Source organism: Ziziphus jujuba, chromosome 3, assembly GCF_031755915.1.
Source record: "Ziziphus jujuba cultivar Dongzao chromosome 3, ASM3175591v1".
NCBI classification, from domain to species: Eukaryota; Viridiplantae; Streptophyta; class Magnoliopsida; order Rosales; family Rhamnaceae; genus Ziziphus; species Ziziphus jujuba.
Genome location: NC_083381.1, coordinates 24711114 through 24739098, shown reverse-complemented (window position 1 = coordinate 24739098; position 27985 = coordinate 24711114). Strand labels below are relative to the sequence as shown.

The 27985-nt window shown below is 31.7% G+C and overlaps 3 protein-coding genes across 3 annotated transcripts; 2 read left to right on the top strand and 1 right to left on the bottom strand.

Annotated features, from left to right (window-relative positions):
- Positions 1-1208: 1208 nt before the first annotated feature.
- LOC132803223 (protein SIEVE ELEMENT OCCLUSION B-like) lies at positions 1209-3524 on the top strand. Its single transcript, XM_060815559.1, has 5 exons — positions 1209-1622; positions 1949-2043; positions 2149-2279; positions 2384-2842; positions 2988-3524. Exons 1-5 carry the CDS (start codon positions 1465-1467, stop codon positions 3507-3509), a joined length of 1365 nt encoding a protein of 454 aa, XP_060671542.1. The 5' UTR covers positions 1209-1464; the 3' UTR covers positions 3510-3524.
- An 8017-nt stretch (positions 3525-11541) lies between these two features.
- On the top strand, positions 11542-15015 carry LOC132803157 (protein SIEVE ELEMENT OCCLUSION B-like). Its single transcript, XM_060815422.1, has 7 exons — positions 11542-11763; positions 11967-11978; positions 12522-12967; positions 13086-13180; positions 13283-13413; positions 13518-13976; positions 14106-15015. Exons 1-7 carry the CDS (start codon positions 11542-11544, stop codon positions 14694-14696), a joined length of 1956 nt encoding a protein of 651 aa, XP_060671405.1. The 3' UTR covers positions 14697-15015.
- A 4635-nt stretch (positions 15016-19650) lies between these two features.
- Positions 19651-22824, bottom strand: LOC132803317 (protein SIEVE ELEMENT OCCLUSION B-like). Its single transcript, XM_060815994.1, has 7 exons — positions 22532-22824; positions 22164-22256; positions 21609-22054; positions 21423-21520; positions 21173-21303; positions 20624-21082; positions 19651-20520 (listed from the first exon to the last, which is right to left on the bottom strand). Exons 1-7 carry the CDS (start codon positions 22751-22753, stop codon positions 19930-19932), a joined length of 2040 nt encoding a protein of 679 aa, XP_060671977.1. The 5' UTR covers positions 22754-22824; the 3' UTR covers positions 19651-19929.
- Between the last annotated feature and the right edge of the window lie 5161 nt (positions 22825-27985).

Genomic DNA, 27985 nt, shown 5'->3' with positions numbered 1-27985 from the left:
CATGCAAAAATTTTATATTAAAAATATTATTTATTTATAAATATAATAATAATGATGTGATAATGTTGTGAATGAGACTTTCTATAATTTTTGATTGCTTCTTTCACGTTGAAGAAGTCAGAAGTAAGGTGTTCATATATACGCATAGTTTTTCCATGGCAATAATTCTGCTTATTTGGCCGACAAATTCTTTCCCCTTTTTTTTTTTTTTTTTTTTTTTTTTGGCTGAAAGGCACGGGTTTATACAAACCAAAAAGAGAAAAGAGCCAAAGCAGCACCGCTCAGATTCAGGAGCTAGTCCAACGATCTTTTCCTGAATAGAAAGAACAATGATCGGATTCAAATTATCCCAAAAAAGACTGATTCACCGCCCATTTACTCACAATATGATTTGGCCCACAAATTCTTTCCATGTTTATCACGTATTGGACATCTTGGAAATATTACGATACGAGAAGGGCATGAAAGTAATTTTATCAATGTATTGATATGGGCTCTTTCCAACTTTTTTCCATCAATTCTTATTCTAATTTTAAATTTGTTGATCTTGATTTACTTTTATTTATATATATATATATATATATATATTGTATATATATATATATATATAATTGATTTAGTTCAATTTAATTTAGATACTCTGATTTTATAACACCAAGTTTTATTCTGTCATTAATTCTTTAATCTTCTTCCTCCCTCCCTTTTTTTTCTTTTTTTAAAGTAGCTCTATAACCACTATAAAAAAAAATAAATAAATAAAAAAGACAGTTGGCCATCGGTTTTTTGGCACGATAAATTATTGTGGCTAAAACAAAAATAAATTGTTTTTAGCCATAGTAATTATTTTTAAGTGCAAAACTTGTTAAGACTAGAAATGCTTTTGGCCACACCCACTAGTAACTAAAAATTTTTAACAATAGGATTATATATTGGCCGCAAAATAGCCATAACATATACTTTTAATGACAAAAAACATTGTGGCTGTACCCCTTTTATTTAGTTAACCTTCTTCCAACAGTAAAGTAACAAGGGATTTAGGCCGATGTTACTGTATAGGAATCAACCAAAGAGCAGAAAAAATTAGCAATGAGTGTGATTCCGACATATATTTGCATACAACTAATTGAATATACATTTTATTGACATAAGTAACAAAACAAATTGTGAACCTTTCAGCTGTCATGCAAGACTCCTAGTGAGGATGTTGCACACAAAACAACTCTGTCAATACTTTAAAAGCTATCAACCTATCAATGGGAAGCCAAAGCGGTGCTCACTCTGGCTGCTTTTGCCTTGGAATATGGCGATTTCTGGTTCCTTGCTCAGAATCAACACTCGGACCAGCTTGCCAAGTCTTTGGGAATCCTGAAGAGAGTGCCTGTCCTGACTAAGCCTGTCGTGCTTCAGAAACGCAGGCAAGCAATTCTTGAACTAAACAATCTCATCAAGGCCACACTTCAGGTTATGGAAATCATCGACCAGTTCGACAAGCTCTCGATTTATGATCCAAAAGAGATACCTGGGCTGTCTGTAGCACTAGACCATATCCCAGTTGACGTCTACTGGTCAATTGTAGCGGTGGTTGCTTGCTCAACTAAGCTCACTCTTCTCACTAGTGATGAGTAAGTAATTTTCCTGTTCATGTCCATGTTTATGCCTATATATTAAATATAATTGTAGCGGTGGTTGCTTGCTCAACTAAGCTCACTCTTCTCACTGGTGATGAGTAAGTAATTTTCCTGTTCATGTCCATGTTTATGCCTATATATTAAATATAATTGTAGCGGTGGTTGCTTGCTCAACTAAGCTCACTCTTCTCACTAGTGATGAGTAAGGAATTTTCATGTTCATGTCCATGTTTATGCCTATATATTAAATATATGATTGGCTATAATTCCAAATATGCCATATGCTCTCACGGAACTAATTTACATTATGAATTTTGTAGAGACCATCCATATGATTTGGCACCCTATTCACAGAAGATTCACTACATACTCAACAAACTTAAGATCCAGCTTGTTGTTTGCAGAAGACAAGTAGGTAATAATCTGCAGCCTAATTACCTTAATTACATATATATATATATATATTATATATCCTTCCATATAATTAATTAATGCTTAAAGAAGGATTGTGTTGTTACAGAGGAAAGAGAGACTTACTTGAGGCTCAAGAAATTTTTTCAGACCCCAACTGAAGTGATGGAAATCTTCAAGGCCCTGACATTTACCAGGGCTAAGCCGCAGCCCCTTATTGATGGTTCAACTAACAAACAGGTACAATTGGTTCTCAAACACAACATTTTCTTCCACTCAATTTGAATATTAATTCTTTCAATGTCATTGCTAATTTGATTTATGTGTAATTGATGTTCAAACAGGTTAGCATTGAAGTGCTGAGGAAGAAGAACATATTTTTGTTCATCTCGACTCTCGAAATCACAGAGGAAGATATTTCAGATCTCAAACCAGTTTATGAAGGAACAAAGAAAGATGATAATTACAAGATTGTTTGGATCCCCGTGGTCGAGAGCTGGACCCCTGAACTTCAAAAGAAATTTGAGATCCTGAGGTCTAAAATGCCATGGTTCACAGTCCAATCCCTATCAGCCACAGTAGGCATCAAGTTCATCAAGGAAGAGTGGAATTTCAAGGGAAAGCCTTCACTGGTTGTGATGAACCATCAAGGAAGGATCGAAAACACCAATGCCCTCCACCTTGTCAAGCTCTGGGGAACTAAGGCCTTTCCTTTCGATAAGGCTGCTGAGGAAGCCATATCCAAACAAAGGACTTGGTTTCAAACTGTAGTGGTCAAAATTGACACTACCATTTCAGATAAAGTAAGTAATTGTTTTCATTTTTGTTTTTTTTTCAATTTCATGTCCAAATTGTGGAAGCGAAGTGCTCTTTTTTTTTTCTTTTTGTAATAAGTCTTCGGAGTTTGATTAAATTTTCATGATGAAAAAAAAAAAATAAATAAAACAGATGATCAGAGCACATCCTAATGGTGAAAATTACATTTTCTTCTATGGTGGTAAAGACAACGAGTGGGTGAAAAATTTTGCAACCAAAGCAACTGCCTTTGCAAACGATCCCATCTTCAAGGAAGCAAAGACTGGCATCGAGCTGTTCTGTGTTGGAAAGAGTCCCAAAGGAGGAGAAGACCATGGAATTCTTGGTCGGTTCTGGGATGGTATAGAGAGCTTGTTCTTCACCAAAGCTCATAAGCAGGTTGACCCTGTTACACAAGAAATCCAGAAGCTGCTTTCCTACAAGAACGAAAACGGTTGGGCTCTGCTTACAAAAGGTCCTCATGTTGTGACTGCTGGTCATGGATTCACAATGCTGAGGATTGTGGAGGAGTTTGAGAAATGGAAGGAGGTTATTCGCGTGAAGGGGTTCGAAATCGCTTTCAGAGAGTACCATGAAAAGCTTATCCAATCCGTTCGCCATTGCTGTCGCCTTGATTGTTCTGTGTGTACCATTTTTCCAGCAACTAAAGAATGAATTAGCGTCCTATTATATGTTATATAATATGCTTTTCTTATTTATTACTACTTCTGCTCTTCCTTATGGTTTGCCATTTTCCAGGGCTAATTTAGCTTGTATAAAAAATTGGTGGCCCAAGTTATCTTTTGCTCTATTGAAAAGCAATTAGTACTTCAAATTTTAGATGAATAAAACAAGGATTCATTCACCTAGCAGCAGCATAAATTTGCCGAAGGATATGTTTAACATGGCTAGCAGCTGGGCCTTTTTTAATGAAAAACAGAACATAAAGACCCCCATTTTGATCCAGAATACAATATTAATTACTAAATGTTTCAAAGTGATTGTCTAAAAGCAACACACACGCACACGAAAAAAAAAAAAAGAAGGGTTTTTACTGATTCGTAATAGCTGCATTTAGCTTTCTTTATCTCTGAATTATCTCTTTCTTCTTATTCAATTATTCTCTTTCTTTAGTTTTTACTTTAAGGTTGTTATTTATCTTCTTCACATGGTAACACATCAATTCTTCCTCACAAAGTGGTCCTTCTTCTATAAAGCAGTTTGTCTTTATACTTTTGTGTTGTAATTCTCAGTGTTTAGGGAGCTCACTAGAACCATTGCTTGCATCAAAACCAAAGCAAGAATCATACGAATCCACTATATATATATATATATAGTAAGTCCTCAATATGAAATTGGTGGTAGACAGATCAACAATGGTTGCAGAATAACCTGTTTCACATTCTGACGATTTGAATATGATCCAGTTACATGTTAGGTAGAAAAATTTACTCATTTTGTAAAAGGGAAAATTGGTGTTCATGAGCACTTTCATTTGTTGAATTCAATGTCCTCTGTAAATCTAAAAATTCTAAATGATTGAGCCATTTATCCTCGATATAAAAAATTATGGATATCATCACTTGAGCACTTGTATATATATATATATATACACACTGCTTCATGGTCATTCGTGAATAACTGAATATTAATTGGAAAATACCTGAGAAACAGGATGTTCTTAATTTGAGTAATGGGCAGCAGATTTTTTTTTTTTTTTTTTTTTTTTTTTTTTGTGTCTCTAATAAATGGGCAATAGAATTTGTAAATTGATGTACTGGGTGAAAGAACTTGTACACTGATGTAATTTTAAATAGATCAATATGCACTAATTACAAAACTAACTTAGTATTAGTTTTTACATATTTTATTTTAATATTGCACCATATAAATTATTCAATTATTACATTGAATGTGATAATTGAAAATGACGTAGGATGTTATAGGGCCGCAATAATAGATTCTCTCCTGTAAGTTATGCTCTTAAATTGCATAGGATATTCATACGGGATATTTGCCACTAAAGCAAAAGGGGGGCGTAGATAGGGTTGGAGTTGGATAAGAAATGAGAGGCTATAATTTGATATTTTGAAAATTTAGAAAAGCTATTGTTGCTATAATAAACAATACATTGAAATTAAAATTGATATGCTCGGTCAGTTATAAGTAATTTATTGATTATCTCAAATAAAATAAACGATTTGCTGTTATATATATGAGCACGATCACCCTGATATGAGCACATCGGTATGGTAAAATAAATAGCATCTGTAGTGTTGGTTTTGTAAAATAAAAGTGTGTAGTATTGTCTCACAAATAAATGGTATCTTCATTGCCTTGGTAATATAAAGATATGCCTGTAGTGTTGGTTTTGTAATATTTTTCCAATAATGAATAGAGTAGTTATTTGTGGTTCTAATTATTTTATAATTTACAATAATGAAGTAATGTTAGGTTAGGTGATACAAAATAAATCTACTAATATTACAATTGTAACAAAACTTTATTGGTTAACATATTAATGTAACTTAATTATAAAAAATAAAAATAAAAATAATGAAATTAAGCAGTAAATAAAAAATAAAAATAACATCGCAAAAATATTGACAATAAATAGGAATTCATACAAAAATAATGAAAATTAAGATAAATTGGTAAACTTAATAGCACAATGCAGCCAATTGTTTTAGGGAAGAATCCCCTGCTTATTTGTCTTCCTCAATTCCCGTCAAAAAACCCCAAAACTATTGAGATAAATTTGGCTCTAAAATATTTTGAATAATCATTTTCATATCACAGCATCCAAACTTTATTAAATTTCGGATGCAAACCTATTCAAATGTGTTAAGAGGTATAATATTCATGATATATGAATAGACTGATATGGACAGGCATGCATCCGAATTTTTAATAAAATTATTATTATCCTGATTTGTTTAAATTTAATTTTTTATTAAAATTATATAATTTATATATATTACTTGACAGAGATCTTGTACGATAATTCAGAGACATGTAAAGGTTTTGTTTTCATAGATAAGACCAAAATAAATTAAAATAAAAATGGAAAAGTGGTGGACACAAATAGCACTCCATCAAGATCAGGTGGAAAATGGGAGGAATATGAATCTTTAATTAAATTGTGACCCTCATTGTTCAACAAGCGATAAGTATGTGTACTATAAAATAAAAGAATTTCTCGGGACATTAATTAGTCTGTGTTTTCGACACTTGAGACAATAACAAATCTGACAAAAACGAATACCTTGTGGTCCAGATGTGAATTTGGCTATGTAAATTTGTGTTATTTTGGATGGTGGAGCTTGTAGATGCGTCCGTTGATACATAACATTGTTTTATCCCACCATGTATTTGTATATGGGAGATGATTTTTTTTTTTCAAAAAATAAAAAAGAAATTAAAAAAACAAAAAACAAAAAGAGTAGGACCATTACTGTTGTGAAACTATCTCTCGCTCTGTTTCAATATACATATAATTGTGCACTTCTAATATGGTCAAAATCTTTTTTCTATTCCTTTTTTTTTTTAATTAAAAAAGGGCTTCCCAAAAAATTTTGAGGTAGCTGAAGTTGCTAAACCTAATAACATGACTCCCCATAAAAAATAATAATTAATTACATATCAAATGTTAATTATTTTTTCTCATTTCTAGCATATAAAATAACACATGGAAATTCTTGGCAAAAACAAAAACAATAATGATAATAACAATTATATGGAAATGATAAATCATTACATGATACTGTCAAATAAAATTTACTCAATTATTAAATCTGTCAAATAAAGTCGACTAAGATAGAAAATCTCGAATATCTACATTTATGTAGTCGTAATTTAAAAAAACAGAAGGAAATTGTCGAAATTGGTTAAAAATATTAAGAAATCTTTTATGAACCACTCACATCGATGTCATTGGTTTGCCTTTTGCTTCCGACATCAATATCATTAATTAGACCTCCAACGTTAATAGAGTAAATCCAAACGCGCCCAAACTGCAAAATTATAGTGAAAATGATCACATGTAATAGCTCAGTAAAGAGTTTTCAACATTTAAGTCTGAAAGTGATTGATGTTGCAGGGTTGAAACAAGCGTATCCATAGGCTTCCCATAGTGTCATACTGTTATTATTATTATTATTTATACATATTTTTTATTATCAAGTGAGATTAGTAATTTGGTAGGTCCTTCATTCACATTCATAAGATCTGAGACATCATATTCTTTATTTTTAAATTAGAAATTGTTGTAGTATATACATATTTCTTTAGAAGTTATATATTTGTTTATATTAAGATTATTTATATTTGAAATCTCGTATATAAAAGAATATAGATATTATCATTAAATTGTCTTCATAAAAAATAATAATATTATTTTAAAATAATACATATTTTTATAGTAATTTTGAAGTGGTTAATGCATACACTTACTGAACTTCCTACAAAATCATTTTTTATGCAGCTAACATATTTGAATAATATGGTATCACAAACTATTTATAATTGAGTAATTAATAATTATTTTACAGAGTTTGTATTTTTTATTTTAATATTTCACATGGATATAAATCATTTGATTATTACATTATGTTGCATGAGATAATTGAAAATGACATGAGATGACATAGTTATAATAATAAATTCTCTATTAATAGATTGCATAGCATATACACATATTCAGTTCATATATATATATATATATATATATATAACATGTATATGTATATGCTTCAGTCATCATGTAGAGATGTACTCACTGTATATGCAAAGGTTTTGGGCAACATCCAAAAAATTTATACTAAAATATTATTTATTGATATTTCAAAAAAATATTATATATTGATAAATATATCTAATTTATTTTTTCATACATTTATTCTAAAATATATTTTTATTAAAAAATAATATTTGATTTAACAAAACTATATATATATATATATATATATATTGTTTTATCAAAGGAATCATTGGCTTCATGGACTGGCGCACTCCTCAAGAAAACATAAAACATTACCATTCATAATACCATTAAGGTAATTGATCAATATTCTTATAGAAGAACATCATTTACACATCCAGCTTATAATTAAAAAATCTTAGCTATTACGTATGCAAAAAAGGAAGTACACAATTTATAATAATGATATGTTATATATATATATATATATATATAATAACCAATGATGTTACATGTATCAAAATATTCAAAAAAACAAAAATCATTCCCACAACCCAGCAATAGAAATAATAATAATAATAACAATAACAATAATGAAAAACAAGGTTAAGATATGTATGAGACTGAGTGCAGATGATGTGAAAATGAGACTCCGTGGATTGTTAGTTTCATTGTCTGCTTCTTTCACATTGAAGTGAATTGTTCATACATCGTTATTTCATTACAGTAACATTGCTTACTCGGTCCCCAGATTATGTCCATATTTATCACGTGTTCGACTTATTCTTATTGGACAATTACAAGGCAAGCGACAAAAGTAATTTTTTCCATGTATAGATTTTTAACCAATTCAATAATAGTTGTATTCTTGTCCATTAAAAATACATTAGCTACAAATTTTGATCTTTGTAATTTTGTCACAAAATAACTATTATAAGATAATTATGTCTTAACTAAACTTATACTTATTTGTTTATTAATTTTGAAGAAAATTCGAATTAAAAACTTTTTATATATAAAACAGTAAATTTTTCATTAAATTATATCCACGATGTAGATAATATACCATGCGTATCATAGTTGACAAACTAGTAAAATGGTAACTTATATATATGTGTATATATATAAATTTATATTAGTTAACTTCTATACAAAGTTTTTAAAATAAATATAAATTCAATATGGTATTATAAAATATAAGTTCTCCATTCAAATCCTGTATTTTTAATCGTGGGATATTAACTAGTAATTGAATTCATATATTACTAAGCTTTACTTATATAGTAATAATAACACAAAGTTTCATATATCATCTTTGTTTTTGAATTAGTAATAGCTCATAGATAACTTTTGTTTAGTGACAAAATATGATTCTAATTAACCCATTTGCTTAGCGAAGGGAAGTTTCTATCACTAAAAGCTCGGTATAGTTGTATATATTCTTCAAAAACAACCCAATAATAAAATCTACTATTTTCAAAGCTGAAAATATAAATTTGAGTATTTCACCTCGAATATTAAAAACATAAAAAAAAAAGAAGAAAAAAAAAAGAAGATAAGATAAAGAAGAAGATAAGGGAGAGGTATATATGGACCACTACCAGTGATTTCAATTTTCACCTTGTCATCTATTTCCGATAAATTGACTATATCAGGTGTGGATGGAACAAAACAAGAAAAACAAATGACAAATGATTCATGAGTAATGATATATGTTGTTTGGGCATATCCACCGGCCATTCGTGTTTCATGCATGTTTTGTTTTCATTCTAAATAACTATTCCACGTACCCAAACATTGGTTCCCCATTACTAAAGTACATACAAAATATTTATATCAGCTCAATTAAAATTCTATATATATATATATATATATCCGTAAACTCGAAAGTTCCTGTAGTTTTCCCTTTCTCTTCTTCTTCTTGTTCTTGTTCTTTTTTATTTTTTATTTTTTTGAAAAAAAGAAAAATCCAGACATACAAGCTATGGTTTTTAAAAAATGTACATAATGTCTGCAAGAAATGAATAAAATAATTAATATGAAATTAACAAATTCCATGTTTAAGAGAAAAGATAGGGAAAAAGTATATTGCCATCTCATCCAATTTGCATGTGATTGCTCGTGTACAATCATTTCTACACGTGGTTCAAGAAATTAAAAAAACAGTCTTTTTTATTTATGTGAACATGGGTTATACTTACACTGAGAATAAAAGATATTCAAAGAAGAAAGTTAATAAATGCCTTCCGGAAGAATTCTTTTCTTATTTGAATTCTTCTTTATTGCTTCTTTCGTTTTTTTGTTAATTGAATTCCTTGAATGCTTCTTTCCTTTCCTGTTGATTGATTTTCCATTGATTCTTTGATTGATAGTCTACCTGTATCCTTATCAATGGTTGCAGAAGATTAAGAGATAACTAAGTTAATTCATGTGGTATATATTAGGAGGTTAATCTGATGATTTGCTACTAAATACCTATCAAATTAATCTTTTAAATATAGTTTTAAAAAATTAGGTTCAAATCCATTTAAACAATCCAATAAACTATTATATTGATTTAATAAGAAAAATATTATGTAAAAGAATATTAATTTACGATATTTTCAATTTCAGAATATTAAACTGCGATACGTCAATTGTGAAAAAAATACTCCTGATCAAAAAATATATATTTATATAGAAGAAAAATACTAGCTTTCATCAAGGTGATCAGCACTAAAGGGAGCCACACTTATCTACATGGCAATTTAATTTTGGCTATTGACAAAAGTATTCATTTTTGTTTTGAGTTTTAAGAAGTTAAAAATATTTAATAATTACAGTCAATTACTAATTGTTTTATATATATATATATATATATATATTTCATACAAAAAAATAAAACCAAATATATGCTATTAATTACAACGCGGACAAATATGATAGAGAAGTGTTTTAAGTTGTAGGGTAGTGAACATCGTCACTTACATCGTCATATTCTCTCTCCACGTCATTTCTACCTTTAATAAATATGGTGGAATTTAAACCGCCATCTTTTTTATTCTTTTTTTTTTTTCTTTGTCTCTTAATATGTTCCCCTTTTCAAAGTAAATCTAACAATTTTATTTTTATTTGCAAAAAGAAAAAAAAATTCTAAGAAATGTGCACCAAGAAAATATAAAATGTTAAGATAAGGAAACCAACAACTAAGGAAAACAACCAAAAAAAACAAAAAAAAAAGAAAAGAAAAAGCGATGACTTGTCTTACCCAATATTGCGATTTGACTCAAAATACAGTCTCTAGGAATGCTTCCTCTTGAAGCCTTGCAATATAACTAAGAATTAATTAAGCCAAATTTCTTTTTTTTTTTTTTTTTTAAATTCCCAACTGTGACAATTACATAGAAGTCTAAGTTTTATTTTCTTTTTTCTTTTTTTAGAAAAATATGATTTCTAGTTCGAATACTCTGATCCAATATCAGAGAATTAAAAACAAATATATCAAATTTCATATTAATTTGTTAGGAAAAAATTTATGGAGTTCCAATCTCCACCGCCATTATCTAATAAAAATAAAAACAATTATTTCAAGTTTATTATAAACCTTTGTTGCTTAGGGAGAGTTTTACAATATTTATTATACAAAATAATATGATAATATTTTATTTATTAATATTCACTATCATTAATTGATAAAGTTATGAATCACATATTAAAAAATAAATTATTTCTACAAAAAATTTTAGATATCAACAGTTTGAAAATGTATTAACTTTATAATTCCCCGTTAATTATTTAATTCTTGGCCCAAGTGCTTTCAAAGGGAGAAGATATTTTGTCCAAGGGGTGGACCCCATGCATCCAATACGCACAAAAACAAGGCCGGAGCCAGGCTATAAATAGAGGGAAAGACCATGCTGCAAGCCACAGCAATAGCACAGTAGCACAATAGGCTTAAAAATAGAAAATAGCTGTCTAGCTAATATTTGTGTGCGTGTAATTGCTTTTTCAATTTTGTGAGAGGCAAAAATGTTTAACATAGCACATCATGTGGCCACCAAGGTGGTATCAGCTGTGCATCACGTTGAGGAGGAGATTCGAGGGCTATTCACCTTGACTGATGAAAAGATCATGGACCATATCTATGAAACTCATGCTCAGGCTGACGAAACCTTTGATGATGATTCTCTTTTCATTATCACCGAAAACATCCTCAAACCTGCTACCCAAATTGTTGACAAAATTGTGCAGGTATAACTCTTTAATCTTGTTCCAATATTATTGCTAGATTCTCATCTCTCTATATAATATATATAACAATAAAACAATTACATGTATTAGTATATATATACATCCACTAAATATGTTCATACATGTATAGTTTGTACATAACGTTTATTAAATTTGTCTTAGCAAAAGAAAAAAAAAAAAAAAAAAGGTTTATAGATTGGCAGATTGGCAGCGAGGTCATTTCGTTTAATACCAATTTTTTTCCTCTTTTTCTTTTTTTTTTTTTTTTTAAAACTCACTTTATAAGTAAAAATAATTGCAAAATGGTTCTACAACCACTACCAAAAAAAAAAAAAGAAAAAAAGAAAAAAAAGCACTGATGTTATTGTGGCTAAAATCACTTTAGCCACAATGAATTGGTCACAACAGTTAATTTTAGGTACCAAATATGTATAGCCAAAAAAAGACAATCATTTATGCCCTAAAAATTTTTAACTACAAGCTTATATTGACCACAAGATACACACTTTTACCGTTGTATTTGGTAGTGAACGTTCTTCTAACAGTAAAAGAACAAGGGATTTAGGCCCCAAAAAAAAAAAAAAAACAAAAACAAAACAAAGCTGAATCAATGTCCTGTATAAGAATTAATCAATGAGCCAAAAAAAAAAGGGAAAAAAACAATATTTAGGAGCATAATTCCAATATTTTTTTGCATGCAACTAATTGAATTTACATTTTATTGACATGAGTAACAAAACAAATTGCGAAACTTTCAGCTGTCATGCAAGGCTCCCGGTGAGGATATTGCACACAAAACAACTCTTGCAATACTGAAAAAGCTATCAACCTATCAATGGGAAGCCAAGGCAGTGCTTACTCTCGCGGCTTTTGCCTTGGAATATGGCGATTTCTGGTTACTTGCACAGACTCAACACTCTGACCACCTTGCCAAGTCTTTGGGAATCCTCAAAAGAGTTCCTATCCTAACTAAACCCGCCGAGCTTCAGAAACGCCGGCAAGCAATTCTTGAACTCAACAATCTCATCAAGGCCACACTTCAGGTCATGGAAATCATCGACCAGTTCGACAAGCTATCGATTTATGACCCAAAAGAGATAACAGGGCTGTCTGTAGCACTAGACCATATCCCAGTTGATGTCTACTGGTCAATTGTCACAGTGGTTGCTTGCTCAACTAAGCTCACTCTTCTCACTAGTGATGAGTAAGTAATTTTCATGTTCATGCCCATGTTTATGCCTATATATTAAATATATGCTTGACTATATTTCCAATTATTCCATATTCTCTCATAGAACTAATTTATATTGTGCATTTTACAGAGACAAGCCATATGATTTGGCACCCTATTCACAAAAGATTCACTACGTACTCAACAAACTTAAGATCCAGCTTGTTGTTTGCAGAAGACAAGTAGGTAATAATCTGCTGTCCAATTACCTTAACTACATATATATATATATATATATATCCTTCCATATAATTAATTAATGCTTAAAGAAGGATTATGTTGTTACAGAGGAAAGAGAGACTTACTTGAGGCTCAAAAAATTTTTTCAAACCCCAACTGAAGTGATGGAAATCTTCAAGGCCCTGACATTTACCAAGGATAAACCACAGCTCCTCATTGATGGGTCAACTAACACAACGGTACAATTGGTTCTCAAAACACAACATTTTTCTTTCACTCAATTTGAATATTAATTCCTTCAACATTTGCTATTGATTTATGTATGTAATCTATGTTGAAACAGGTTAGCCTTGAAGTGCTGAAGAAGAAGAAAATATTCCTGTTCATCTCGACCCTTGAAATCACAGAGGAAGATATTTTATATCTCAAACCTGTTCATGAAGGAACAAAGAGAGATGAAAATTACAAGATTGTTTGGATCCCCATGGTTGACAATTGGACCCCTGAACTTCAAAAGAAATTCGAGATCCTGAGGTCTAAGATGCCATGGTACACAATCCAATCCATATCAGTCTCAGTAGGAATCAAGTTCATCAAGGAAGAGTGGAACTTCAAGGGAAAACCTTCACTAGTTGTGATGAACCATCAAGGAAAGATCGAAAACACCAATGCTCTCCACCTTGTCAAGCTCTGGGGAATTAAGGCCTTTCCATTCGATAAGGCTGCTGAGGAGAAGATATCGAGTGAAACGAGTTGGATTCGTCCTGTAATACTCAACATTGACTCTCATCTTTCAGATTTGGTAAGCTAGTTTTCATGATCATGTCCAAATTTCGAAAATTAAACCAAGTCCATTTTATAATAAATTCTACGGAGTTTTACTTTTTTTTTTCTTTTTTTTATATGAAATTTGATTAAAAAAAATTAACAGATGCTCAAAGAGGAAAAATACATTTTCTTCTATGGTGGTAAAGACAACGAATGGATCAAACAGTTCACAGCGAAAGCAAACGCCTTTGCGAACGATCCCATCTTCAAGGAAGCGAAGATCAACATTGACCTGTTCTGTGTTGGAAAGAGTCCCAAAGGAGGAGAAGACCATGGAATTCTTGGCAGGTTCTGGGATGGTATAGAGAGCTTGTTCGTCACCAAAGCTCACAAGCAGGTTGACCCTGTTACACAAGAAATCCAGAAGCTGCTTTCCTACAAGAACGAAAGTGGCTGGGCTCTGCTTACAAAAGGGCCTCATGTTGTGACTGCTGGTCATGGATTCACAATTCTGAAGGTGTTGGATGACCTTGAGAAATGGAAGGAGGTTATAAAAGTAAAGGGGTTCGAAATCTCGTTCAAAGAGTACCATGTAAAGCTCATCCAATCCGTTCGCCATTGCTGTCGCCTTGACATCCCCAGTGTGATTGGGAAAGTACCAGAGAAAATGCAATGCCCTGAGTGTCCAAGAACCATGGAGTCCTTCATCAGTTACAAGTGCTGCCACATTGATGGTCCAATTGCACATCACTAAAACAAACTTTGGCTCTCTCTCTTTCCAATTGTGGAATTTGCTTTGAATTATATGCTATATGGCACTGGTTCTAGTAAATAAAAAAGGCATCTTGTTGTACATATTTCTATGAAAATCTGATGCCTAGCTCCAAATGTATTGGAAGAGTCAGTCTATGTGTTGTAATCTTTAAAACAATTAGTAAATGGCATGTCCATTATGATGGCAGCTTGATGCCTCTACCAGTGAATAATGATTGTACCGTGAGTAGTATTTGTCCAGTCATTAATGAATAAAATGCATCTTATTATATGCTTTAGCTGTTTACTATGTTACAAAATATGCTTTTCTACTATGCTTCTTCCGATATGGTTTGAAATGGTTTTCCGGGATATTTTGTATAAAACTGTGGACCGAATTGACCCTTTTTTTTATTCATAATTATCAAGATGACATGACGCAATTGGTACAAAAAATCAGCATACAATGGGGCCTAAATGACTCCTTGTCCTATTCATAATAATCAGATGAAATGAAGTAATTGGTACTAAAAATTCAGTTATAACAAGGATTCATTCAACTAGTAGCCGCATAAATTTTGCTAAAGGATACATTCACCATGCCCTAGCTAGCTAGGCCATTTTTAATGAAAAAACAGAACAAAGACATTCATTTATTCAGAATACAATATTGAGTACCAATAATTTCAAACTAATTCTTTCAAAGCAAGCAAGCGCGCGCGCACACACACACACACTTGCGTTTTCACCAAGTGGTCCTTCGCAATCAAAGAACCAACAATCAAACATACTTGCCGATGATTTTCTTTTGTGTAAATCTCTTGTTGAATATGATTTCACCATATGGATTTGGTTGATAGCAATGTTGGAGCTAGCGGCTATAGCTTGCTTTGGACTCAACTTCCTCTGTAAATCTAACACAACCCGACATTGAGTTTGTCTCCAATAAATCCTGATAGGGTGATTTTTTTTTATCAATAATTTGCAATTTGCCTCTATGAAGCTAATTTTGGCTGAAATTTCTCAATTTGTAACATTTTTTTTTTGGTTGATTTGATTTTTTTTCTTCTAAACAGAAGAAAACGAAATGCATTAATTGGTTATCTTTTCATAAATAAGAAGAGATCAAATTATGGTTATTAGCTCAAGATTTGGAGTCAGAATTTTGAGCCGAGGCTTTTGAAAGCGTTGCATTTTTTTTGGGACCGCAATTTAGTATCTTTACGTAGAGAAGATGATAGAATGTTGCTTTGTGAAGTCCGACCACTGCCTTTCTAATTATCAATTACTTTTGATCTTTCTTTAATTTTTTGCTGCTACTAACTTTTTTTTGTTGCTAACTCGATAATTAAACTTACATATACGAAAATAATTTTTAGATATGTATTATTGGATAAAATAATTGATGTAAGGGGTGGAAGTATGGAGGACATATTGTACCCTTGCGATATCATGACAAGTATTTCTACTTGTATTTTACAGAGATGTATACTCTTTTTTTGGAAAAAAATAATAATTTAATGCAATGAGTTGTGCCAAAAAAATTAATGCATTTTTTTTTCCAAGCACCATAAGGAGCATTTTTATACATAAATTACGAAATAGTACATTACTTGAAAACATTTAACGAAAAAACGCACCAAAGGAGGATTATGTTACGTTTTTCATAATTACGGTTCAGGAAGAAGTTACTTTATACATTACTAGAGGGGCATAGATAGATACGCTATGAACACTGATCATCAGCAATCATTAGGGCTGTCATTCTTTACTTCTTAGCAGAAGAAATAAAGCGAATGGTCCCTCTCCTTCTTTTTATTTTTTTATTTTTTTATTTTTTTCTTTTTTTCCTTTTCTTTGAGGCATTGAAATTTCCTGTAATTAATTTGTTAATAATATATGATGTATATACGTATAAAGTCATTGGCCCCCTAAATAAGTATTAAATTGAGTTTAAAGTTAAAAAAAAAATATAAAAATTATATGCTTAGAAATTTATAGTTTCTGATTCAAAAAAATATAATTATTTTAATTGATATCTTATTATTAGTTTCAATTAATAATTTTATTGTTCATATATATGCATGCCCAAAAAAAAAAAAAAAAAAACACAAATATAATTTCTAGTTCTTTTTCCTATTATGCATTTTGGTAGCCAAACATGACATCTTGCATATCACTTTGTTTCTTTAAACTCTGTTTGATAGACAGAATCACAAAAACTAACTCTGTTTGATCTGTTAACATTGATAACTAAAAGATATTTCATTTATCAATCTAGAATTAGTAGCATGAATTTTCGAAATGATATGGTTGCCATTTCTAGCTTAATTAGCCATTTGAGAGTGAAATATATATGTGACAAAATGAAGTTCAGACGCATTGATTATAACCAAGAAGGAACAATGGTTAATTTTTCAATCAAAATACAGAGCAGATTAAAATTTGATTTAAGGGTGACTTGGCCCATATGGAATATGCTTATAAATAGGGGGGAGTACGTATTTACAGAGTTTTAAAAAGTTGCATACGCTTTTGGAGCAAATTTCTAGTACCAAGAGTTGGTAATTCCATTTTCAATGTAAGTAGGGAGTGACAATTCCTATGGATCCCACATTCAACGCGAGTAGGGAGTACCAATTTGAGCAGTATTGTAGGTTTCTTAGTGATTTGTATCATTACTAATGGGATGATTACTGATATGGTGATAATTAATTGAATCCGTTTACGACTGAAAATCAATGTAGGAAAATGAACTTTTTATCACATTTCAATTATATGATCACAAGCTCATTTTGGAATTGGCAAAGGCATGTTACTTCATTTATATTCAATCCTAAAGCAAGATCAAGATCGAGAAGAAGCAATGACCACAGCGATCAATATCAGGAACTATTTTGGCCGATCCTTTTCTTGTAATTAGTAGAAAGAAATAAAGGAAATGCATTGCTGGACATCTTACAGAGCACCACTCCCATCTCTCTCTCTCTCTCTCTCTCTCTATGTATATATATATATATATATATTGAATTCCTTCCCCCCATGTGAGGGAAAGGGGAAGTAATTATGCCAAACTCCTGTATCAATAACACAGCCATAAAAGCAAACGAAAATGTAATGCTTGCTTGTCACAATTTTTGTATTAGAATGGATCCAATCTTGTTCGCGCGGGAGATAAAATGGATAAAGTTAGGCAAATGGAGGATCAACTTGAGCACCAAACTACCCCAAATGGAAACACAGTCCATATAGCAGCTCAGTATGGCAAAGCAGAATGTTTGGATGCAATACTAAATTTATGTGCATATTGCAGCCAGGGAAGGACGTTTGGAAATTAGTAGTAAAAGCTCTCATTAAAAGTGCCAAAGCAGGCCATTGCGACCTCGAAATGGGAACTAAAATGGCAAGGGAATCGCTAAGGATGGCTAGTATGAAGAAAGACACAGCCTTGCATGAGGCTGTGAAATACAAATAAGCTTAATGTGGTTGAATTTTTTAAATGAAGATCCAAATTTTACCTATTCCTCAAACAAAATCGAGAAACTCCACTCTATGTGTCCTCTAATCTTGAAGGTATTGGAAACTTTTGATTTTAATTTTCAGTTGCTTAACATTATTTGACCATATGTATGAGTCTCTCTTAGATGTAACCATAAGATCCTATAACTCAAGTCCATTGTCTCCTTCCATGATACATAAACAGTCCTCTGCTATAGTTACTCTACAAGATTACATAAAAGTAAAAAGAAAATGATGAGACAGACTTGTGTAACGTATTGATGTATCGGTCTAAATGCTGACATTTATATCTCAGTTAAGTTATGTACATTGGCTGAGGCAAAAAGAAGTTATGCACGTTGACCTCTAAGTTTTAACATACACAAGTCACAGCCACAGCCATTTAACTGAATTGGATAATGGATTTGGTACCACTTTCAAGTGTTTCATCTACCAACACCGTAGTAAGATGATTTTCGCGAACCTAGTAGAGTTTTATATAGTTTAACGGTAACATTACAGGCACAAAACAGAAATTTAAGTGTTTATTACTATAATAAATGCAGGACAAAATTCATGTCTCGTTGTTGCAAAGGGGGGACAACTTCGTGTAGCTATGCTCGTAAGACTGATACACAGAGATAGTGACAACTCAATTATGCAAAAAACAAAAATTGTCCGAGACATGCATAATTGTTTCAATTCTATTAGCAACTGTAACATTTGCTGCTGGTTTTACTTTACATGGTGGCAAATACTGATGATGGTGCTGTCTAGTTGTGCAGTATTCACACAATTCTTTAGAGTTATGAATGTCAAACGAGGAATTCGATGCTGATATATATGTTTAGTATCAGGTCTAGTTACAATCGTGGCAATGGCTTCTTGTATATTAATTTTTTTGATGTGAAAACTGCATTTCGTTAATTGGTGGAGTTGTGATAATGAACCAATTAGTAAACCTTAATTAAACAAAGCCCTCTATTTATTTTTATCCCAAGAAAAGAACAAAAACCAAAAATTAAAAAAAAATAATAATTAATTAACTATTGCAGATGCTATATATGATCTGAAAAGTTTTCCAATTCCAAGTCCACACCAACATTGCAATTAAAAAGAAACCAAATAAAACAGGGGTTGATACAGAGCACAATGCACTTGTGGCTATGACGATGTCTCTGTCTATGGTTGTGTCCAGAGTTGTTTTTTTTTTTTTTTTTTTTTCTATTTTAAGTTGATAAAAGGCAAGAAAATTACATATCCTCCACTAAAATATTTTCGATTTTTTTGTTTTGATTATTATAATTAAAGTGCCAAACTCAAGGTTCAAAATCAAGGCCATATACTATTTTGGACAACAGTGGACAAATTGTGTGGAAGAAGAAATATATTCCAGAGCAAGCAATAAAACATTAAACAATATATATATATATATATATAAACCAAAAACAAAAACAAAAACCATAAAAGATAAGCTTCATTATAGAAGTAGTCGTACAAAAGCAACGTGCTGAGGGATATTTTTTTTCCAACGGAGAAGACACCCCTCTGGACCAACTGCAAAACACTGATACTAAAAACCATCCAGCATGCAATTATACCACAGACAAATAGTATTAATTGCAAATGCCCATTGTAATTTATTTCAGCACCCAAAAAGTAAAAAAGATGCATAATATAAACTACTTGACCCCAAAAAACAGACCCATTTTAGAAAGGAGAGAGACCCGACCCATTTAGTGATGGCCAGCCGCTGGGCCATCAATATGGCAGCACTTGTAGCTGATGAACATCTCCATGGTACGAGGACATTCTGGGCATTTCATAATTTCTGGAGTTTTACCAGTCGCACTTGGGATATCAAGCCGGCAACAATGGCGGACGGACTGAATAACTCTATTATGGTACTCTTTGAAGGTGAACTCGAAGCCCTTTTCCCTCGCAACCTCCTTCCATTTCTCAAAATCTTCCAAAACCCTCAAGATTGTGAGCCCGTGACCAGCAGTCACCACGGTGGACCCTTTGCTCAGAACTGCCCAACCGCTCTCGTTCTTGTAGGAAAGCAGCTTTTGGATCTCTTGGGTAACTGGGTCGACCTGTTTGTGAACTTTTGTGAAGAACAAGCTCTCTATTCCAGACCAGAACCTACCTATAATTCCATGGTCTTCACCTCCTTTACCACTCTTTCCGATGCAAAATATCTCAATCTTTATCTTCGAATCTTTGATGACTGGGTCGTTTGCAAGTGTTGTGGCTCTCTTTGTGAACTGTTGGATCCACTCGTTGTCGTGGCCTCCATAGAAGAAGATGTATTTTTCCTCTTTAATCTGTTTGATAAAAATGATTCAAAGACCCAGAATTTAGTTTTAAAAATGGAATCTTTATAAAAGAAAAGATATGTAAATTAGGGGGTGTGAAAAATGGATTTACCCAAGTTTGAATAATAGGGTCAATGTTGTTGACAACAGGGCCAATCCAAGTCAATTCTTTGGATAAAGTTTCGTCAGCAGCCTTGTCGAAAGGGAAAGCTCTCATTCCCCATAGCCTGATGAGATGGAGTGCATTGGGGTTTTCTACTTTCCCTTGTGGGTTCATCACCACCACTGTTGGCTTGCCTTTGAAATGCCACTCTTCCTTGATGAACTTGATGCCTACCGTTGGTGATATGGATTGGATGGTGAACCATGGCATTTTAGACCTCAGGGTCTCAAACTTCTTTTGAAGTTCAATGGTCCACTGCTCCACCACTGGGATCCACACAATCTTGTAACGATCGTCTTTCCTAGTTCCTTCATAAATTGGTTTTACAATGGAAATATCTTCTTCTGTGATTTCAAGCGTTGAGATGAAAAGGAATATGTTCTTCCTCCTCAGCACCTCAATGTTAACCTGTTTGAAATATAATTGCACATAAATCAACTTGGCAATAAACCAAACTATTAGAATGAGTAAAAGGAAATGGATGTCCTGAGAGCCAACCGTTTTGTTAGTTGAACCATCTATGAGGGGCTGTGGTTTATCCTTGGTAAATGTCAGTGCCTTAAAGACCTCCATCACTTCTGTTGGGGTTTGTACCATTTTCCTCAGCTTCCGGTAAGTCTCTGCCTCCTCTGCCCCCCCAAAAAAATAAAAATAAAAATTAGCTTTCTTAATTAGCAAATACTTAATATGCAAGAAAGCTAGTAATCAAGCTTCCAATAATTGTATAGGCCTTCGCTAGCTAGCCAACCTAATTGTCTTCTGCAAACAATGAGCTGGATCTTGAGCTTGTTGAGTATGTAGTGGATCTTCTGGGAATAAGGGGATAGATCATGGGGCTTGTCCGGCCTGTAATATATATTTACAATAAATTAGTTCTAGAAAGATATTAATTTAGTGAATCATGAACATATTATTGGCGTGGACAAAGACATACTCATCACTAGAGAGAATAGTGAGCTTGGTTGAGCAAGCAACTATTGTTAAAATTGACCAGTAGACATCAACTGGGATATGGTCCATTGCAATTGACAGCCCTGGTATATCTTTTGGATCATAAGCCGAGAGCTTATCGAACTGGTCGAAGATTTCGATGACCTGAAGTGTGGCCTTGATGAGATTGTTCAGTTCAAGAATTGCTTGCCGGCGTTTGTGAAGGTCAGCAGGCTTAGTGAGAATAGGCACTCTTTTCAGCATTCCCACTGATTTGGCAAGGTGATCTGTGTGTTGAAGCTGAGCAAGAAGCCAGAAATCGCCGTATTCCATGGCAAATGCCGCAAGAGCAAGCACTGACTTTGCTTCCCATGAATAGGTTGATAGCTTGTTTAGTATTGACAGTGTTGTTTTGTGTGCAACATCCTCACCAGGAGCCTTGCATGAAAGCTGCAATTTTTATACATAGCTCAACTTCGTTAATATATAGGAAAATAAAAAATTAGAAACTTGTACACCAAACGTATATCACAAACTATGGCGGTTAAAGAATAATAACCTCGCAGCCAATTTGCTTAAGTGTGCACAGAGGAACACTGAAGTTGGGTTTAGGGGTCTGCTCCTCAATGTTCTCCACATGTACTTGGCTACCCTGTTCAGTAAGTCACCAGTAACTAATAAATTTCACACTTGAAAGCCAAAAAGGGCCAAAAGTCATTATTTCTGTAAGTTTGAGGGTGCTTGATCAGCAAAGGGGTTCAAAATTTGTGTTATTGTATGCAAAGTATATAATATTGGATGTGCTACAATCGATGTTGTATATTTGTGTACCATGTACATGGAACCATTTCCGTGCATACTTTTGCAAGCATTTAGGTTATGTAGAATGTAAGACTGATTTTGTAACAAATTATAAACAAGTTATACCTGCACAACTTTGTCAACAATTTGGGTAGCACGCTTGAGGATGTTTTCGACGATGATGAAAAGAGAATCATCATCGAAGGTTTCATCAGCATGAACATGAGTAGCATAAATGAGGTCCATGATCTTATTATCAGTCATGGTAAACAGCCCAAGAATCTCTTCCTCAACGTGGTGCACAGATGATGCCACTTTGTGTACCACATTTTGAGCTAGATTCAGCATTTTTGCTTCACAAAACGAAATGAACAACGCTCTTAGATTTGTGTGTGAGTTTGGGGGGGGGGGGGACACTAAAGGAGAGAGTAGATAGCAAGCTTTGTGTTGTGTTGTGTGGTTTGAAGTTGCTTCTCCTTCTATTTATAGGCGTTCTTGGTAGACTTATATTTCAAATTAATATAAGTCACGTGAAGTTTGGTTAAAAAAAAAAAAAAATTCAGATAAATTGGCCAATTGTGAAACTTTATCAATTAGATATGGACAAAATTCTCCTTATTCATGCCCTTCCATTGTCTATCCCATTTTCTTTATAAACTCAAATCCCCATTAAAGCATGCCTTTCCATTGTCTATCCCATTTTTCTTATAAACTCAAATACCCATTAAAGCAATAGAGTATTTATTTTAAACTTATTATATGTATGAATTTAAATGCTTAAATTTATTTTATATATATATAGGTATGAAGGTATCCAAATTTGAAACTCCCGTAAGTGGAAATAATGGTTTTATTATTAATCTGTTCCTATAGAAATGCTTAATTAAATTTATGAATGAAAAAGTTTAACTAAATATGCATATTTCAGTTAGATTGTATTTAGTATAAAAAATCAGTTCAATATGACAAAGTTTATATAGTTATGGTTCAAAAGTCATCTCTCCAAAAATCAAGTTTTAATCAATTTGTTCCTCTTAACAATTGGTGCTTTCAAAAATAATTTTTCTAAATAAAATATAGTTGAAAAATTAACAATATGCTTAAGCTGATAATGATCTAGTAAAAATTAAACTAGCATCCAAAGTGTTTCATCAATACGTGCTTTCAAAAATAAACTCTGGTACACAAACCCCATTCATATGGATATTACATTCATACTTGTTATACTTGATAAGACGCAAATCCTTTGCTCTTTTTTTTTTTTTTTTTCTTTTGGTAAATATAATAAACGATAGTATTGTCAATTACAGTTGACTACATTTATTAGATATTATAAATGCATTTTTTTTATTTTTAAAAAGAAAAAAAACAAAACAAAACAAAAAAAACAAAAAAAAGAAAAAGAAAAAAACACCTCTTTAAGACTTTTCTTCGATAAAGGACACGAAAAATAAAGCCAATGAGAGAAAGGGATGTGATGGTTATTTAAGTAATCGGCACTAATGGGAAAATAATTTTTTTTATTTTTTTGCTGGACAGTATGAGTGGGAAAAGAGTGTGTCTTCGTCAAAAGTTAATTTGACATGACCCTCGGAATAGAGATGATCACATTTAGCATGTGCCTACCGTTTACGGTAGCAATGGTAGTTGGTTTAGTGCAAGCAAGCATAAGAAAAAAAAAAAAAAATCCAATTGAATTAAAATTTAAAAATTTTAAATTAGAATATTTTAAATTTAAAAAACGAAAGTGTAATTTTATTTTATTTTTTCAAATTAAAGGATTTAGAAGTGTAATACAACTTAGAGAAAATAGGTAGCTGGAAAGTTTCTATCTGCCAGAAAATCCAGTAAATCGCCTGACACTGCCACATTAGACCCAAAAAAAGAAAAAAAAAAAAAGGACAAAATAATAACGATAATAATAGTAATAATAAACGAAAGGGCCAAGCTACCTAGTCTTTTGTCTGGTGTCAGAAACATAAAATCATATGACTTTTGAATCACTTATTTTTAAACAATATTTTATAAAATTTTTTTATATATAGTAAAAATATAATAAAAAATTAAAATTTTATGTTACAGAAATTATTTTTAACTTATATAAATTATTTTTTTATCAATTATTAATAATTTATAAAAATTATATAGAATTGAATGTTCCAAAAATTATTTAAATTTTTTTTTTATGCGGGTGGTATATGAGAAAAAGACAAAATTAATCATTTATTAACCGATGGGGTTTTGTATAGTGGACCGTTTTGTATCAATCGTGATACACGTTTCTCCTTCATTGCCATCTGAAAGCGCGAAAAACGTTGAGCTACAACCGTTTAAACACAAATATAGCCTTTTTTTCTTCTTCTTCTTTTTTTTTTTTTTTTGTGGTAAATAATAGAAATATTGCCTTCTTCAGTATGTATCTCTCTCTCACTCTCTCTCTCTCTTGTTAGTAAAATACTCAAATCATTTGTAGTAAAGCTAAAGAATATATATGCCTATAATGCGAGGACAACAACCATTTATATAATCTAATTACAAACAATTTAACATATAGTTTAAAAAGAAAATAAAACAAAAACTATATTCAAGTTTTTCAAAAAAAAATAATGAATTTGTATTCTAAAATCAAGTTCAAAACAATGTGCAGCTTTTTACTCCATGTATACAGAATAAGTAATCATTGAAAGATCGATGCAATATATATATATATATATATATTTATATAAGTTGGAAGTACGATGCTAAAGTAGCTAATCACTGAACCTTCAAAACCTAAGTGGCTCTGGCATATTGTGGAACCATTTAGAGACTGGAAAAAGCCTATCACAAGCGTGCTTTGACTATGAAATTGATACAGGAAAGCAAAGACAATAATTTAAGAATTCAAGGACATACAAACTAGCCTACAGGCCAAATGCATTGCTATTTGTAATTAAATATAAAGTAAAGCAAAAGAAAAGTAAGTTTGGGACCAACCTAAAGGGTTTTTGCACTAGCAGATGATCATAGAGTTTACTGTATTTAATTATCAAAATATAATAATTTGATAATTATCAAAAAAACAAAATTATTAAGCTTAAAACTCAATACATGCAGGATGTGCAATACCGTCCTAAGAAATTAAAGTTAATTCATATCTCAATTAATTTGGTGAATGCATATTAAATTTTTAAATTTCTTATTATAAATCAACTAATTAAATAAAATTTACCGAAAATGTTAGATTAATGTACTTTCTATATCTCCGTATATTCTGTAATGTAAACTCTTTTATTTTTAGATTTTTTTTTTTTTTGGATGAATAATGTGAACTTAAAATATGAGGTTTCAAATTGGTCGTCCTCCTCAATTCACACGTATTCACACTCTATACATCCAAACAAATAGTACGTATAGGCACTGATAGAGACACGACATTTTACTTTTGCTTTTGTTATCTTTCATCGCGTATTTTACCGCATCCTTATCTTCTGCTTGGTTACGTACAGGACAAAAAAATGAATCCATGCATGGATAATAGTGTGCCTCTTTTTTTTTTTTTTGCCTACATTTTTTGTTCTTTTTTGTTTTTCATGTGTATATATGGAATTTTTTGTTTTTTAATAATTACGATTACTCGTCTTCATATTTAAGTATATATGAATTAATATTGTTTTCAGGCTGTGCTATTGATGTTAATTAAAATCTTAATTCGATTCCTCGTGTGCTTGATATTAGTTTCTCCAAGACTTGTAACTTATAATACTTCCACGTCCAATGCTAATGTTGCACTTCTTAAAAGCTTATAAGCAAAAGTATAAGTTTAAAATTGATAGTTCTAACTTAATTTTAAGGAAAAGAAAAAACCAAATAAACAGTCAAATTCTCTCACTAATTATTGACTGTTTTCCCCCAATAATAAAAAATTATTAAAATTGTATGTATTTGAAAATCAACTAAATGATCAAGAAAATCTAAAACCATCCAAAAAAAAATCTAAAAATAACAATTTGTTTTAGAGAATGGAGAGGAGTCCCGTGAATATGTGGCAATTGGAGAGCTTGCACCTTATCTTTAGTGACAGAGAGGACCACGCGCGCTGCACCATCTCCCAAATAGCCTGGGGACAACACCGCAAGCATGAAACACATGGAATCTGACTTTTTTATTCGATGCCTTCTCCCTTTTCTGGTTTTTTAATATTTTCGTTATTATTTTGTTTTCCGATATTTTCAACGTTTTTGGTATCTACATTTATTATACATGTGATTAATGTGTGGCTTTAGATCCATCCTCGTCTAAAGGAGATCTAACGGCTTTGATGTGTACAGTGTCCTTCATCCTAATAGAACATGTTCTATTCACTTCGTTGTCATGATGGATGAGGAATATTACAGGTAGAAAAAGAAAAAAGAAAAAGGTACTTTATTAATTAGAAAAAGAATTACAAAGACAAAAAATACTTTGGAAAAAAAAAACAAGAAGACAAAATAATTAATATTATATGTGGTGAAGTTTATGTTGAGTGGCAGAATAGACGTGTAAACATCATGAACCATCGATCTCATGAGGGACAAAGAAAATTGTCATTTAACCAAATCATGTGCACTATCAATTTTTTAAGAAATCATTAAAATTAAAAATATATATATATATTTTTTGCTTTCTTTATCCGATTCAGTTTTTAATTATGAGTTTTTTCATTAGATTCTTAACCATGTAACCACTAGAGCCTCTAGAACTATGATTAACCTTCTTTATTTTACTAATTTGTTTTGTGCTTCTCAATTACAACAGCAAGTGACATCTCCTCTTCCCATCCCATTATTTAAATAAGAAATATATATATATATATATAGAGAGAGAGAGCGAGAGAGAGAGAGAGAGAGAGAGAGAGAGAGAGAGAGAGAGAGAGAGAGAGAGAGAGAGAGGTCCAAATTGTAGATGTTTGTATATTGGGGGACAATGAATTGCAGCTTTAATAAATATAATACCATAAAATATTTTTATCCTCCTTACCTTTTTCAACATAAGGTCACATGCCTCTGGTGCTGGAAAAAAAAAAAAAAAAAAAAAAAGATTTTTTCCCTTTATGAAAAGACTGATCGTGGCCTTTATTTCACTTCTATCATTTTCATGCTTTTAATTTTTGTTTTTATTAACGTCAACAAATGTAGAAAACAAGCAACAGCATCACATAAGAGAGAGAGAGAGAGAGAGAGAGAGAGAGAGAGAGTGAGGGAGAGAATGCGTGTTTTTGTGGATTTGAATCCTCAATTATGACCCATGAGTTGGAAAAGTGATGAGCCAAACAAAATTTGTTTCTATCGATATAATTAATACCTTTGGCCTTTTTTTCTTTACCCAGTTCGTTTCGTAAAGTTTTCCATAGAATTAATTTCTTGTTTCTGTATTTCCTTTTTTTTTTTTTCTTTTTTTTTGGGAATGACTGAAGTCCAATAACTAAAGTTAAATTTAGAAGAAAAAGATTGATTCATTGTGAGTCTTTATTTTCTTTGACTCTTGATGACGTGGTTAGTTTATTTAACTAAGCAAATATCTTATAAATCATGTCATTTAAATATCATGTCACTTTTTTAT

Coding starts and splice junctions, on each gene's coding strand:
- LOC132803317 (XM_060815994.1), bottom strand. CDS start 22,753: ATGCTGAATCTAGCTCAAAATGTGGTACACAAAGTGGCATCATCTGTG. Junction 22,055..22,163: donor TTAAGCAAATTGGCTGCGAG/GTTATTATTCTT, acceptor TAAAAATTGCAG/CTTTCATGCAAGGCTCCTGG. Junction 21,521..21,608: donor ACTATTCTCTCTAGTGATGA/GTATGTCTTTGT, acceptor TATATATTACAG/GCCGGACAAGCCCCATGATC.
- LOC132803223 (XM_060815559.1), top strand. CDS start 1,465: ATGGAAATCATCGACCAGTTCGACAAGCTCTCGATTTATGATCCAAAA. Junction 2,280..2,383: donor ATGGTTCAACTAACAAACAG/GTACAATTGGTT, acceptor ATGTTCAAACAG/GTTAGCATTGAAGTGCTGAG. Junction 2,843..2,987: donor ACACTACCATTTCAGATAAA/GTAAGTAATTGT, acceptor TAAATAAAACAG/ATGATCAGAGCACATCCTAA.
- LOC132803157 (XM_060815422.1), top strand. CDS start 11,542: ATGTTTAACATAGCACATCATGTGGCCACCAAGGTGGTATCAGCTGTG. Junction 13,181..13,282: donor TGTTTGCAGAAGACAAGTAG/GTAATAATCTGC, acceptor ATGTTGTTACAG/AGGAAAGAGAGACTTACTTG. Junction 13,977..14,105: donor ACTCTCATCTTTCAGATTTG/GTAAGCTAGTTT, acceptor AAAAATTAACAG/ATGCTCAAAGAGGAAAAATA.